A 14,453-nucleotide genomic window follows, 5' to 3' on the forward strand; every position below is an offset into this window, starting at 1 on the left:
GGCCACACCAGGCACACAGCAGGGGCGTGCTGCTGAGGGGTATGGGCCTGGCTGTGGATGCCGAGGGGACCCCCGTCCCCAGCCAGGCCAAGGCCAAGGCCAATGGGAGGAACTGCTGAGGCTCTGCGTAATGAGTACTGGTGGTCCCAGATCAACCAGAGCTCTCTTGGGACACCCTGGTCCCATCTAGGGGGGCCTGGTGACAAGGGAGATGACTAGGGGTGTGGTGGGGCAGGGAGCTTTCTGACTTGCCTGGGACCAATTGTGGGAGACAAGAAAACATGCCCCAGCTGGTGCGGCTCAGTGGATTGAGCGTTGGCCTGCAAACCAGAGTTGCTAGTTTGATTCCCAGTCAGGGCACATGCCTGGGTTGTGGACCAGGCCCTCAGTAGGGAGTGAGAGGCAACCACACACTGCTGTTTCTCTCCCTCTCTCCCTCCCTTCCCCTCTCTAAAAAATAAATAAATAAAATCTTAAAAAATAAAGCAGATGACCACTCAGGATCTCAGCAGACCCCCAACTCCACCCTGCCTGCTGGTTTGCTTTCCTGGACGTCAGAGTGCAGGCAGTTGTGCTGCGGTGCCAATGTCTTCCCACTTTATTGCTCAGGGCACAGGGCCTAGGCCCCTCTATTCCAGTTCTGGGTACGGCCAGTCCCGTGATCTAAAGTAGTCCTTCAGGTCCCGGAGGCGGAGCGGAGGGAAGTAGGGGCCGATCCTCTTCCGGATCCACCACTTGCCACCTGCAGCGTGCAGGCCCCCGGGGCGGCTGAACTTGTACTTGTAGTGTTCTCCCCTGACCCACCTGCAGGGAAGGTGGGCATCAGCCTGTGGCCCCTGCCCAGAGCAGCAGCCTCTGCCTGCTGAGGCCTGACTTCTCAGAGGGCTCCAGGCTCAGGGTCCCAGGGTTGCACTCCAGGAGGGGCTGTGTGTCTGTCTAGGCACTTCTGGAGGTGGGGCGGAGGGAGGCTGCTCAGGGAAGCCAGAGGGGCCCATGAGGAGGCCCCATCACAACCAGGCCCTGGACCAGGTGACGCGGGGCAGCAGGACTCCAGAAAAGGAGACTGTGGTTTCTACGTCAAGGAAGGCCGCGTGCTCAGTGGCTGACTCCCAGAGCCCAGCAGGTCGAAGGCCAGGACTTCCTGTAGGCGGCCCACCCCTCCCCTGGGAGCCAGGGTCCTTTCAGCCAGTGAGCGATGCTGGTGAAAGGGGGTCACCTGAGGGCCCGTGGACCTTTGCACCCCTGCAGGTTTCCAGGAGAGGGGGCCTGGCCCCCAGAGCACGTTCTGCATTTGGGGAAGCAGCCCCGAGAGGCAGCTGAGGCCACAGTTGGTGGGTCCCACGTGGGAGAAGAATCTTACCTGGGGGGGGCCCTGTCCGCAAAGGGGTTAAGGGCCAGCAGGGACAGAGCCTCGGCATCGTTGGCCAGGAGCTTGCCCGCCAGGTGGATGACCCACTCGTGGTGCTCGTAGGTCTGGGGGCAAGAAGAGGAGGGATGCTTGGGCCACGGCCCCTGGGTTGGCGTTGGGCACCCTCAGGATGAGGCCACAAGGCTGAGCCCTGTTGTGGGCAGAAGCTGTCAAGGTGTGGCCCCCAAGGGCCAGTAGGAGAGGGTCTGCTCTCTGCTCCCTCCAGAGGGCGCTGCTGCGCCACTCCCTACTGCAGTCGGTCATCTGTGGTTGTGGGACTGAAGCGTGGTCAGTGGACTGCCCTGGGTGCCCATGCCCCACTGCTTTGGTTTAGATTCCCCTCCAGAGGGGCTACCAGCTTCCATTCTCATCTGTCGGCCAGATGTCCACAGGAACCGTTCATTCATGTGCCTGGGCTCCTGCCCCACTGCCCTGTCCTTGGGTAGCTCGCATGAAGCAGGCACAGGGCCCAGCCATGCCAGCTCACCTCTTGGCTTTGTTACCTGGCAGCCCTGGGCTCTCAGGCAGGTGACGGAGCCTTCCTGAGGCTGTCAGAGTGGGTGAGATGAGTCGGGGAGAGGCACCTCCAGGCTCTCTCTGGCCCAGGCTGCCGCTCCACGAATGTCAGCTACCCTGGCATTGGTCCTGCCTGGCCTTGTCATTTCTGGTAGAGGGCCTTCGGGAGGCTGACTGTGGTACCTGGTCCCCCGCAAGGGTATCTGAGGGCGGCCCTGTGGACCCGTGCCTGAGGGGCCTGCTGCTGTCCAGAGGCAGAGCCTGTGTGTATAGTGGAGCACAGGGCAAGACCTGGAAGAAAGCCTGGCCTCGGAACCCCCTGCCCTAGCCAGGCATTTGCCCAGGTCTAGGCTGTTCCAGGAGTGAGACCTGGCCCCTGGGAGGCTGGGACCCTGGGAGTGCGGTCACACACTGCTGCCTGGCCCTGGATCTTGGGGGCATGTTCTGGTGTGTTTCTCAGGGGCTCAGCGGTGAAGTGAGTTCTGCCTTGAGGGCTGGGCCCTGGAGCTGCCTCGCAGCTGATACCCACCAGCCCGACCTCCTGTCCTTGAGGGCCCGGGCGTGTTGTGTGAGGCCGGTCACCGTGGGGGCTGCTGCAGCCCCCATGGCTGAGTGCTGTGTAGGCTGCAATGTTGTTTCCAGTGGGGGCTGATCTTACCTCCCACCTGCCTCTCCCGCTGGCCCTGTAACAGGTGTTTCCAGGGTGTGCCTCCCGAGGGTGCCACAGCCTTGGGGAATGCCAGAGTGAAGGGAGCCTGACCTGCCGTGAGCACCTGGATATGCGGGGTTGGGGGGATGGTGGGGCAGGAGGAGGAGAGGGCCCTCACCTGGAAGGCCGCAAACCACATGAGCCAGTCGAGGCGGTGGTGGTAGGGGGAGATGAGGCATGGCCGTCTCTTTAGGTCGCCTGGCTTGCACTTGAACTCATAGTCCTCCCACACGGTGTCTGGTGCGCTGGCATTGGGGCTGGCCGTGCCCTGCAAGATGACCTCTGTCCGCTCCCTGGTGATGCTGTCGAGGAGACGGAGTCACCGTGGGCCGGGCCCTGGGCAACTCCAGGCGGGGCGGCAGCACTCCTCCACCGGCTCCCCGCCCTGGTCAGACAAGGGTGAGGCTGGAGCTGCGGCCGTGGGTGGAGCAGGAGCAGGTGGGGGCTGGCCCTGGGGGTGGACCAGCCCACCTGGCTCGTCAGGGCCGGGTCTCCCGCTTGGTGAACAGGGAGAGACCGCATCCAGGCTGGAGTCAGCCAAGATGGGAACCCCCAGGGGAATGAAGACTACCTTCCGAAGGCTCCATATGTGTTGACGATTCTGAGGGGGTTGAAGGAGCTGTTCATGACCTGCTTGGGGCTCAGCAAGTTGAGGACCACGGGGATGCTGAGCCAGGCGACCAGGATGCCCAATGCTAGGTTGGCCGTCCGTCGCACCATACAGCCTGGGCCCAGAAAGAGAGAGCCGGTTGGTAAGCTTCTGCCCCCCGGGCCCAGACCCCAACCATGGGGGAAAGCTGAGGCCGCCCCCACCCCTCAGCTGGCCCCCCAGACCTTGGTCTCTGTCTGGCCCCTCTGGGCTTGCAGAAGCGGAGGGCAGTCCACTGGCTCCCTGCTTAGGATTCTGGGAAGGGGCCTTTGCCCCTTTTATAACCTCCATTTTCCCCAGCTAAGGACACCCCCTGAGGCCAATGTTGAAACTGAATCATGGGAACTGTGCCCGTGGGGTGGGCCTGGTTGTCACTAAATAAGAATGGCCCAGCACCTCTAGGGACCAGCTGCCTTGAGTTTGGGAATAAAGGCCTTGCGTTCACATCCCCAGGTGTCCACCTACTGAACGTTAGCGTAGGCCGGGCCTCCCGGGCTTCCTCCTTCTGCATCTTCAGGACTCGGTCCTTGAGGCTGCCAGGCCCAGAGGGAAATAGGAATCCTATGGCGGCATCATCGAAGCAGGCGACACTGGGAACAATGGTCAGCCAGTTCAGGAAGCTCAGGTTCCCGCTAACAATGAGGACCACCTGAGGGACGGAGCAGAGGATAGCTGCCCCACCCCAAACTCAGAGCTTGGGGTGCTCCTGCAGGTGGCAGCCTGGCTGTCCCCTCTAGCTGCCTGTGCTCTGCCCGCTGCATCACCATATAGCAACTCAGCGGTGACTCACAGACCTGGCGCGCAGAGCTGACGGGGCTGCGGGTTCCCAGATTCTCCCTGGGAGCACACGTGGGTGCCTGTGCTGTTGCCTGAGGGATTGGGGTGGCAGGAGGCCATGGCCCAGGCTGCACGCCTGTCTTTCTAGATGTCTGTCCCAAGGACATGCCCCAAAGAATCTTGAAGGCAGACTCTTTCCAGAGCCCCCAGTGAGGCCCCACCTGCTGACACCTTAATTCAAGCCTCTGAGAGTCTGCTTGAGACCGCAGCCAAGGCCACCCAGGCTGCTGCTCCCCCTAGGTGCCCATCAAGGGCAGGAAGATGGGGTGCACTTGCCTGTCTGTTTTCTGCCCTATCCCCCACACCCTGGTGCCCACCCATGAGGCTGCCCCTGGTCTGGGCATCCACTGGGATGGGTGCGGCAGGTTTCTGGCAACTTGTATGTATGGAGCTATGCTTGGATGTGGCTCAGATAGAGCCCACCTCTTTGTACTTTTATAGGGGCCACAGGGACAGGACCAGTCCAGGGCTGTCTGCTGGGCAGCTCTCTGGGAGGCTGGTCACTGCCGCTCCTCAGAGGCCTCGAACTGCCCCAGATGCTTCCGGGGTAGGGTTGGATGACACAAGGCCCAGGAAGCCCAAATGTGCCTGGTGAGAAACTGGCATGTCCCAGAAATCCCACTAAAAATGGTGACCAGGGAGGTGAAGCTAGGACCCACGGGTCCACCTCTGTGGCACCGGTGCTAACATGGCCATCCGGAGAGGTTTCCAATGAGGATCGCCCCCAAAGGGACCAAGGCTCCTGGCCATCGGCACCGAGGCCACGAGTGGGTGTGAGGCTGGCAGCACGGGGCTCTCCCACACAGCGCGCACAGCGCCTGTCTCCGAGGACTGCGTGCTGGAGCTGCCTCCCAGCCAGAAGACTGGGAAGTTCTTTCTGGCAGGGCACATTTTGTAAATTGCCTTAGAGACTCGAGGATGGCACTTCTGGCCTGACTATGCCCTGCTGCTGGGTGGTGGGAAACAGGGAGTGAATGGTCCTCCCATGAGGGGAGGGGCGGCCTCTGGGTTCACAGCTGATCCACATGCTCCGGGCACAGGGTTCTGTTCTCCAAGCCCCCAGGGACCCCAGGGCCTGCTGCGCAGAGAGCTTCCTTAGTGAGGAGGACTCCAAATGACCACAGTGGATGACAGGCTGGGAGGTGGGGAGGCCTCAGGCACCACTGGCCTGTGTGTTCAGGTGCGGCCTGGGACACAACCCCATACCTCTGGGAAGCCCAACCTTTGAGAGTGGCAGCCTGGTAAGAGCAGGTCTGACTGTGGTGGCAAGAGGTCCTGGCCCACCAGGGATGCCCCAGGCCAGGCTGATACCCCTGGAACGTGAGCTCCCTGGGGACTATGGGTGTCCTGGAATGCAGGGTAGCAGGGCAGATGGTGGTGGCCGGAGGTGGGGAGGAGCGACATGACCACAGCACACACTTTCATGGTGCAAACGGGACGCTGCAGATGCCGCAGGGACAGGAGCCAGAGGGACCAACGTGACATGGGCATGGGCGTGGCCCTCTTCCCTTTTAAGTCAATTTTATTGATATGAATGATACAATGCACCCATTTTTAGCATATATAGTTCAATGGCTTTTGACACCTTTACTTCTGTGTACATCACCACAGAGGCCAGAACTTCTACCCCCAAAAGCCTCCTGGTGCCTGTTTGTGTCACCCTCTCCCGCACCCCGAAGTCTCTGAACTGACTTCTGTCTGTCTGTTGCTCTGCCTGCTCCAGAACTCGGTTCCTGGGCTCGGTTCCTCGGTTCCGGGCCCTGAGACCTGCACTCCCCGGCCTCGGGGCCCCCACCCCCCACAGAGGGACACAGGCAGGGGTCCCCCTGCCCTCTGGTGAGTATTGGGGACCCCCAGGACTTGACTACCATGAGTCAAGTTTCCACACACAGAGGTGTTGACTAGCGTTGGGTCATGTGGCCATCTGGACCCCCTTGGCCTTCGTCTGGGACTGTGAGCAGAAGCTCAGTGATTTTAGCTGGGGCTCCCCATGAGCAGCAACCTTGAGGGGTCTCTTCCTGTGCTGAACTTCGTGTGTTCTCTGAGAAGCACCTGTTCAATCTTCTTCCCATTAAAAATAACCAAACCCACTGATTCTTTTTTTTTTCAAACCCACTGATTCCTTGGGCTGAGAGTTCTTTGTCTGACATGCACATACTGTGATTATTTCCTGCCCACTGGTGGCCTGCTCTTTTGTTTTTGTTATGCTATCTTTGGAAAAGATGAAGTTTAAGTTTTTTGTGAAGTCCAAGTTATCAATGTTTTTCAAATCTAAGAAGCCTTTGCCTACCCCAAGGTCACAAAGATCTTGTGAAAGGCCACAGAAGGAGCGCTGGTCCGTCTGGGTGTGTCCGAGGGGCAGCCTGAGGTGAGGCTGAGAACTCCTCTCTCCTTGTGGACTCGGCAGGCAGTCCCCGGGGCCCAGGAGCCAGCTCAGGAGCAGAGAAAGGTGCGAGGGTGAACGGGGCCAGGCCCAAGGAGCCCCAAGTGCTGGGAAGAGCAGACCCGCGGTCACGGCTTCCAGGAGCAGCGGAGGAGCTGGTGCAAGCGGGCGGGGTCAGAATCAGGGTCTGGGATGACGGGGCTACTGAGGGAAGGGGTGGGTCCACGGGGGCTGAGGTTAAAGGGTTTGCAGGGAGTGAGCTGCCCTGAGCCCTGGCCTCTAAAAAAGAGAAGACTCCGAGCCACAGAAGAGCCACAGAAGAGCCCAGTAGGCCAGGGACCCACACATGAAACAAAATGAACGAGGGAAAGACAGACAGGTGCGGAACTGGAGAAGTGTGGGCGTCCGTCACACGAGGAGAACAGCCAGAAGGGCACTGTCTAGAAAGAACTTTGAGGAAAAGGTGGAACAAGGGCAAGTGAACAGAACCCACAGTGAAAATGGTCAACTCACCACAGAAACAAGAGGGATAAAAAGGGAATTTCATGAAGTTCACATGTAAATACATCTCACTCCTAACCGCGCGCACACATTTCTGAAAGAAACGAGACTGTAACCAGCCAACAGCCGCTGCGCAGGCAGAGCCTCGCCCCCCTCCCCCGCCCCCCCAGCCGCCCAGGCGGCCTGGGCTGGTACTGTCACTGCAGAAACCCATGGAGGCTGGAGCTGCCAGGGAAGGAGGCGAGGTGACAGGTGCAGCGGGGAGGGGCCGCCCTCCCTCCACCAGGGGTGTGTCCTCTTTGGATGGTGGGCAGGCAGGGATGTGCCATCTCCGTGTGGCCCAGCACTTCACCTCCGCTTTTCTCCAAGGCTGAGCAAAACTCAGCTGATGCCCCAGACCCTTCACTGCTGAATTTTAATTAAAGCTGGTCTTGATCCTGGCAGTCAGCGGTCGGGGGCAACGCAAGGTCACAGACGCCAGCCTAATGAGGGTCTGTGGAGGAGCCGGCCTGTCGGTGGGTCAGGCCAGCTTTACAGATCGTGACGGAGTTTTATGATGTATGACAAGAGAGGCTGTGGGTTCACGGCTCTCACTGGATTAACTTGGAAAACTAGTTTTCTTGGCTATGAGCCCAAAAATAATGATTTCTTCCTCTTCTCTATGATGTTAACAAATGCATGCCAAACAGCCTGGCCAGTACTGCTCTGGGCCAGCAGTCTCTCCTGCCAGCCCCTCTGGGCCTGTCAGGGTCCCCACGCCTCAGGTCTGGGTTAAAAGGGCGACTGTGGGCAGACGGGCTTCTTCCTAAAGTCCGTGGACGCCACTGGCCCCTGACGGCCTGGGCACGGGGCACCAGGGCTGTGTGGCTGTGGCAGGAGCTGGGGTGCTGACAGGTGGGGCGGGTCAGATCCCCGCTGCCCAGACCCCTCTTCCACCACAGGGAGGGTGTGGGGCTGGCGACTGAGCCCTTGGGGTGCCGTGGCAGGGTGCCCAGAGTCCTGCGGCCACTCCGGCCCCAGCCTCTTTCACATTCCCTTTGCGGTGGGTCTGGGCCAAACCCGACGGGACGGGAGTATCTGATTCCTGCTCCCCTCCTGTGGGTCTGATCTCTGGTTTTCATCTCCACTGACCTCCGCACCAGCTCAGCTCAGTCTCTTAGCTGCAACTTGTGGGGATGATGTCACCGAAGCTCAGCTGCTCTGCTGCGCTGCCTCTGGGATCCTGGCTGCTGACATGCTGGCTCGCAGTGGCTCTGTGCCTTCTGGTAAATGCTTTGCACCGTGTCTGGCATGGCTCAGTGGACAGCTGGGCTGCTGCATCCAGAGCCCCTCTCTGTGGCTCCACCAGGCAGCTAAGGCCCACTGTGCAGTGGAGATCAGGACAAGGACCAGCCACTATCCTGAGGGGCTGCTGTCTGGGGCCACGAGGTGAGAAAGCACCACTGGCCCTCGCTGCCCAGTTCACAGCTGAGATGGCCACCAAGGCCAAGGAGACCCAGAGCGTGGCAGCCCTTCCATTAAAAATGCGACACAGCCGCCCGTCAGGGCTCCAGTGAAGACAGAGCAAGAGTAGGATGGAGGGAGGACAACCAGCCCCTTCCCAAGGTCCACGGACCTCAGAGAGGCACGCTGCCAGACAGCCCCTCCGGCTGGGCCAGGACTCTCTCCTCCTGGGCTGGGAGGGTGAACGGGGTGCATGAGCTGTGGGGAACAGTCCACCTCAGCCTCAGAGCAGGCCCTGGAGGAGGCTGGTGGCACCAGGCAGCCGCCCTCTCTTCACTGTTCTCCACCTGCAGAGCCCTCTTGCCCTGTGACACCCTGTGACACCCTGTGACACCATCCTCTGCAGCTGCCAGCCTTTGCGAGGAGCACCAGATCCCACCTGTACTCCTGAGAGATCTGTCTGGGCCACACTCTCTCCATCAATGCTCGTACCACCAGCAGACGTGGTGACCATGACCTGCCAGGCTGAGCAGGGTGGCCTGCTGGCTCACTGGGGATGCTGACCTGTCCAGGGAGCCCGCCTGCAATGGGCCTGCCTGCCTGAGCCCTCCCGCCCTGTCCTACCTGCACACGCAGAGCCCAGCCTCACCTCTGGCCTTTCACGGCTCCTGTGAGGCCACAGAAGGCCTGGTGCAAGGAGAGGCATCCAGAGAAACCCAGGCCAAAACGCCACTAATTTGAAAGAAGCCTAACCAATAAATAGCATTTATTCATCTATACCCTCACATACCAGGGAGCACAATGTGAAAAACCGTGAAAAGCAGAATGGAGACTGCTGAGATCGGACTTAGCGGTTTAGAAACTGACGAGAAATCCTGCTTGAACGTGGTGCAGAAACGGGAGAACTGATGACAGAAATGATGCAGGTTCAGCAAAGTCAACGGCTTCGCGATCAACTTCCCAGGGAAAGAATGATGTGAAAAGACGGAGCTCGAGCACCCCTGGGGCCTCGGGGCTGAAGGACAGGTCCCGGGAGTGAGACGCGGCCTGTACGTGCTCTGGAAGTTTCTCGCTTCCAGGATGAAGTGGAAGAAAGAACATGAGCATTTAGGCTGAAAATGTAAAAAAGGAGTGAAAAAGCAAAGAAGGAAACAAGGAAAAGGCAGTCCAAGGGGTGTTGCGTCTCTGGGCTGAACACCAGAATGCGTGGCCTGGGCAGCATCCTGGCCAGGCTCGGGGAGGACGCCAGCCTGTTCACGGTCTGCAGCTGCGGGTTGTGGGGGAGGGCAAAGGCCCACTGCCTCTTGTGACAGGCAGGCTGGGCGTGGTCCACGCCTGTGCAGTTGAGGGGTTTCTTGGCAGTGGGGGAGGTTTAAAAGGATAATCAGGACAGAGCCACTGAGTCTGGCTCCCAGCTGAGGACTGGCCTGAAACGAGGCTTGGCGTCTGTCCTGCTCCATCTTCAAACACACACGACTGGGACGAGGACTGAGAGGAGAGTCCCAGAGACACAGGGGCCCGCGCCTTCCCCGCACCTCCACCCGCCTGCTTCCTGAAACCACTGGGATTACGCTCCCAGGCCTGCACTTCCTTCTACTGTGGGGAGCAGAGCTGGCTGGAAATGGACTCGGGGTGTCCCAGAGCTGCGCCCAGAGGAGTGACAGCTGTGCATACCACCTCCACCCTCCTTGTCGCCCCCAGAAGCAGGGCCCAAGTCTCTGCCATCCTCCTCTGCCTCCTCACTCTGACTTCATGTTCCAGGGATGATGGAGGTAGTGCTGGAGCCGCTGTTGCCAACACAAACAGCTGGACCCTGAACAAATCAGACGAAGAAGCGACTGTGTGTGACGCGGCTGCGGGCCCCACAGGACTCCTGACTCAAGGCAGACGGGAAACAAACAGATCTGCTAACGGCCCTTGGTGGGTGTGCAGGGAGGGGCCCTCAGAGGGCCGAGCCTGGAGGTGGGCAGGTCAAGGGACTGGTGCCACCACGCAGGAGGCAGCTGCAGGGACCCTGCGAGTCCCGGGAGGCTGTGCCCAGACCTGCACTCAGAGGCTCACGGGAGCCTCCACAGGCCAGGGAGAGAGCACCACCAGGGGGCCTGGCAGTGACCCCTACTCACACCAGTCTGGGTGACTTTCAAGCCCTGACAAACCCCTTGTGGAAGCCAGGTGGGCAGCAGAGATCCCTGGGCGGTCCTACAGGCTGGCCTGAACAGCTGAGAGCCTCAGCGAGGGCTGTTTCAGATCCACTCGGAGGATCTGAAGACAAAGGCCAAGATGATCAAACTGAACTGCAAGTAAATCAGCAGCTTTTCAGGAGAGAATTGGGCCCCACGACACAATGGCCGGTATCCAATCAATAGTTCGGGCAAACCAGCAGCAGCCTGAGGACCGCAGCTGGGAGAAAAGGACGGGCTCATAGAAACGGAACCAGACATGGTGGTGACCAGGGGCAGGCCGGTGAGAATGTTGAAACAGGTGGCGTCAGTAAATTAACGGATCTAAAAGAAAACACTGTCATGACTAAGATAAATAGGAAAATGATAAAGAAGAACAAAGAGGTAATTTGAGATTTTAAAAGGTGATATAAAAAATGGAAAATTTACTGGAGAGGCTTTGGATAAAACTGACACAGGAGAAAAGTCAGCGGCTGAGTGAGAACTTTCTCAACTGAAGCCGAGTGGCCAGAGCCCAGCAGCCCCTCCAGGGCTGGGGACCACGCACTCTGGTCTGAAGCACGTGTTGGTTATGTCCCAGAAGGGAAGGCTGGCAGGAACAATAGTTAAGAAACCACATCTGAACATCCTCCCATTTGGATGAAAACTATACATGCACAGATCAAGTAAGCCTAACGAATCATAAGCAGGACAAACGCAAAGTTCACACCACAGTACATCAAGTCAAACTGCTGAAAACCAGTGACAAAGAGAAAGACATAGAAGCAGCCAGAGGGGAAGAAAGGAAATGAAAATGATACAAATAAATTAAAGCATATACTGTGTTCATGGATAGGAACGACTAATGTCATTAAAATTTCCACAGCACCCAAAGCGCTCTATCTACAGATTCAGTGTAGTCCCTACCGAACTACCAATGGCAATTTTCACAGAACTAAAACAAATAAACCAAAAATTTACGTGGAACCACAAAAGTCCCCAAACAGCCACAATAATCTTGAGAAAGAAGAACAAAGTTGGAGGCATTATGTTAACTGATACCAAACTATATTACAAGGCTATAGTAATCAAAGCAGTATGGTACTAAGGTAGAAACTGACATACAGATCAAGGGAACAGAACAGAGAGCCCAGAATTCCACGCTTACATGGATAATATGACAACAGATACAAGAATATATAATGGGGGCAAAGGTGGTCTCTTCAATGAATGTTGTTAGAACAACTGGACAGACATATGCCAAAAAATAATAAAACTCTACCTTTTTCTTATACAAAAATGAATTCAAAATGGATTAAAGACTTAAATGTAATACCTGAAGCCATAAAACTCTTTGAGGAAAACTTCGGCGTAAACCCTTTGGCACTCCCCTTAGTATTGTTTTTTTGGACCGTCCCACCTCAGGCAAGGGAAATTCAAAAAAAAAAGCAGGACTACATCAAACTAAGAAATTTTTACAAAGCAAAGGAAACCAGCAACAAAATGAAAAGACAACCTATCGAATGGGAGAAGATATTGGCCAATGATACATTTGATAAGGGGTTAATATCCAAAATCTGTAAAGAACTCATATAACTTAACATCAAAAAAACAAGTAATCCTATTTTTAAAATGGACCTGAATATACATTTCTCTAAAGAGAGCATACTGATGGCCAGCAGACATATGAAAAGATGTCACTAATCATCAGAGAAATACAAATTAAGACAGTGAGATAACACCTCACACCTGTCAGAACAGCCATCATCAATAAATCAACCAGCAACAGTTTTGGTGAAGGTGTGGAGAAAAGGGAGCCCCATGCACTGTTGGGGTTGCAAATTGCTGCAGCCACTGTGGAGAACAGTGTGGAGAGTCCTCAAAAAATTAGAAATGAAGTTGCCTTATAACCCAGTGATTACACTTCTGGGTATTTATACAAAGAAATCTAAACACTGATCCGGAAAGATACATGAATCCCTATGCTCACGGCAGCATTAGTTACAACAGCCAAGACAGGAAGCCACCTACAGATCCATCAAAAGAATGAATAAAGATGTGACACACACACACACACACACACACACACACACACAAGAATATGACTCGTCACAGAAAAGAGCGCAGTCTTACCATCTGCATCAGCATGAAAGGACCTAGAGGGAATCATGCTAAGTAATACAAGTCACACAGACAGTGTATGGTTGCACCACACATGGAATCTAAAAACAAAACAAAACAAAAACAAAAAACCAAAGCAAATGAAAAAACAAAAAGAGAAAAACAGACTCACAGACACAGAAAACTAACTGAGGGTTGGGAGACAGGGTGAAAAAGGCAAAGGGACTGAGAGGTACAGGTTGGCAGTTACAAGAGCCCAGCACCAGGAACACAGTCAGTGACACTGTGGTCACTGCGTATGGAGCCAGGTGGGCACCAGACTTACTGTGGAGGCCCTTCATAAAGTATAAAAATGTCTAACTGCTACGCCGCACACCTGAAACCAATGTAAAATAATACTGAATGACAACTGTAACAGGAAAAACGAAACCCAACACAGGACTATCAGCGGGCACACTATGGGTCTTCTTCCCTTTTACTTTTCCAAATCAGTAATTTTCCATTTATAACAAGAAAAAGTGCCATCGGGAGGATTCTTGGTGCCTTTGGGGGTCCTCTGGCCACTCCAGACACATGAAGGCCATGCCCCAGTGGCGTGAAGATGCCCCTGGGCTGTCACCAGCCCCTGCAGGCATGTGCTGCAGAGTCTCCAGGGGCCTCCCGCACCTTTGATCTGGGACTTCTTCATCTTGCGAGCTGCAACCTGGGCCTTCCTGGGGGCAGCCGGCTCAAGCTGTCCTTGGTGATCCACAGTGCCACCCACGGTGAATTGGGGGTCTGGCGGTGATCAATACTTGGCAGACCTGAGCAGGGTCCTTTGAATGAGGGGCCCCCAGAGAAAGGGGTCCAGCTGCTTGGCACAGGCAGGAATGGGACCCACGTGGGGTCTTCCTCAGCCTTTGAAAAGAGAATTGGAAAAAACAAAGAGCCACCCCAGGGCGGCTCCAGAGAGCACCAGAGAGAGGTCTGCACCCCTGCAGCCCAGGCACTTCCAAGCCTGGCCCTGCCTGATACTATGGCAGACACAAGCCTGGGCCCACGTGAGCGAGGCCACAGCCCAGGCAGGGGGGAGGGAGTTAGGCCTTCTCCCTGAGGTTCTAGGTGGCATTGCTGTCCATTTGGCACCATTATCATGATGGACAATAGCTCTGAGTCAACGCCTGGGGACACCATCCTGCTTCCCAATGAGGCCATGTGAGCTCAGCCTCTGTGAGCTCTGCTGCAGACATGGGTGCAGGGGCTGTGGGCCAGTCATCTCTCTGCACAGCTGCAGAAGCATCTGCCCCACCTGATGCCTGATCCAAATGACTGTGACCCAGATTGCTCAGGTGCCAACAGGATCTCCAAAGCCTGACAGTTAGCTGGATGAGAACTCGGGAGCACATATCAAAAGGCATGGCCACGTGGCCCTGAGTGACCCCTGAGCAATGCCCGGTCCTCCCTGGGCTCCGGTCATAGTGGGTCTGGGTGGGGCAGCCCCGGCACCAGCAGGTTTCCTAAGAACACCTCAGGTCATTCTTACCTGAGCCCTGCTGGGTGGCTCTGATCTCCTGGAGAACTCAGTTCAACAAGGCACAGTTTAGGGATGAAATCCTACTTCTAAAAATACAGCAGAAACCACAGGGACGTCACTTGGTCACGCACAGAGCCCTTGTCAGGCACATGTATGTCCCCACCTGGCCTACTCCCCTTTATCTGCCCCATCCATCTGGATGGCCATGTTTTTA

At 56.6% G+C, this 14,453-nt stretch overlaps 1 protein-coding gene across 4 annotated transcripts in view; it reads right to left on the bottom strand.

The window, feature by feature from the left end:
* Positions 1-572: 572 nt before the first annotated feature.
* LMF1 (lipase maturation factor 1) overlaps positions 573-14,453 on the bottom strand; it is a 110,100-nt gene continuing 96,219 nt past the window's right edge. For 3 of the 4 annotated variants that reach the window (XM_037034548.1, XM_037034546.1, XM_037034549.1), the window contains 5 exons: positions 3,748-3,931; positions 3,205-3,358; positions 2,752-2,935; positions 1,361-1,473; positions 573-804 (listed from right to left, as the gene is read on the bottom strand). In XM_037034548.1, coding sequence (XP_036890443.1) covers positions 630-804; positions 1,361-1,473; positions 2,752-2,935; positions 3,205-3,358; positions 3,748-3,931 — 810 coding nt within the window. In that variant the 3' untranslated portion in view covers positions 573-629. Of the gene's footprint in view, positions 808-1,360; positions 1,474-2,751; positions 2,936-3,204; positions 3,359-3,747; positions 3,932-14,453 lie in introns of all 4 variants that reach the window. The other variant, XM_037034547.1, reaches the window with a different exon arrangement.

This window comes from Sturnira hondurensis, unplaced genomic scaffold (genome assembly GCF_014824575.4).
Source record: "Sturnira hondurensis isolate 20B ecotype Veracruz unplaced genomic scaffold, ASM1482457v3 Scaffold0022179, whole genome shotgun sequence".
Lineage (NCBI taxonomy): Eukaryota > Metazoa > Chordata > Mammalia > Chiroptera > Phyllostomidae > Sturnira > Sturnira hondurensis.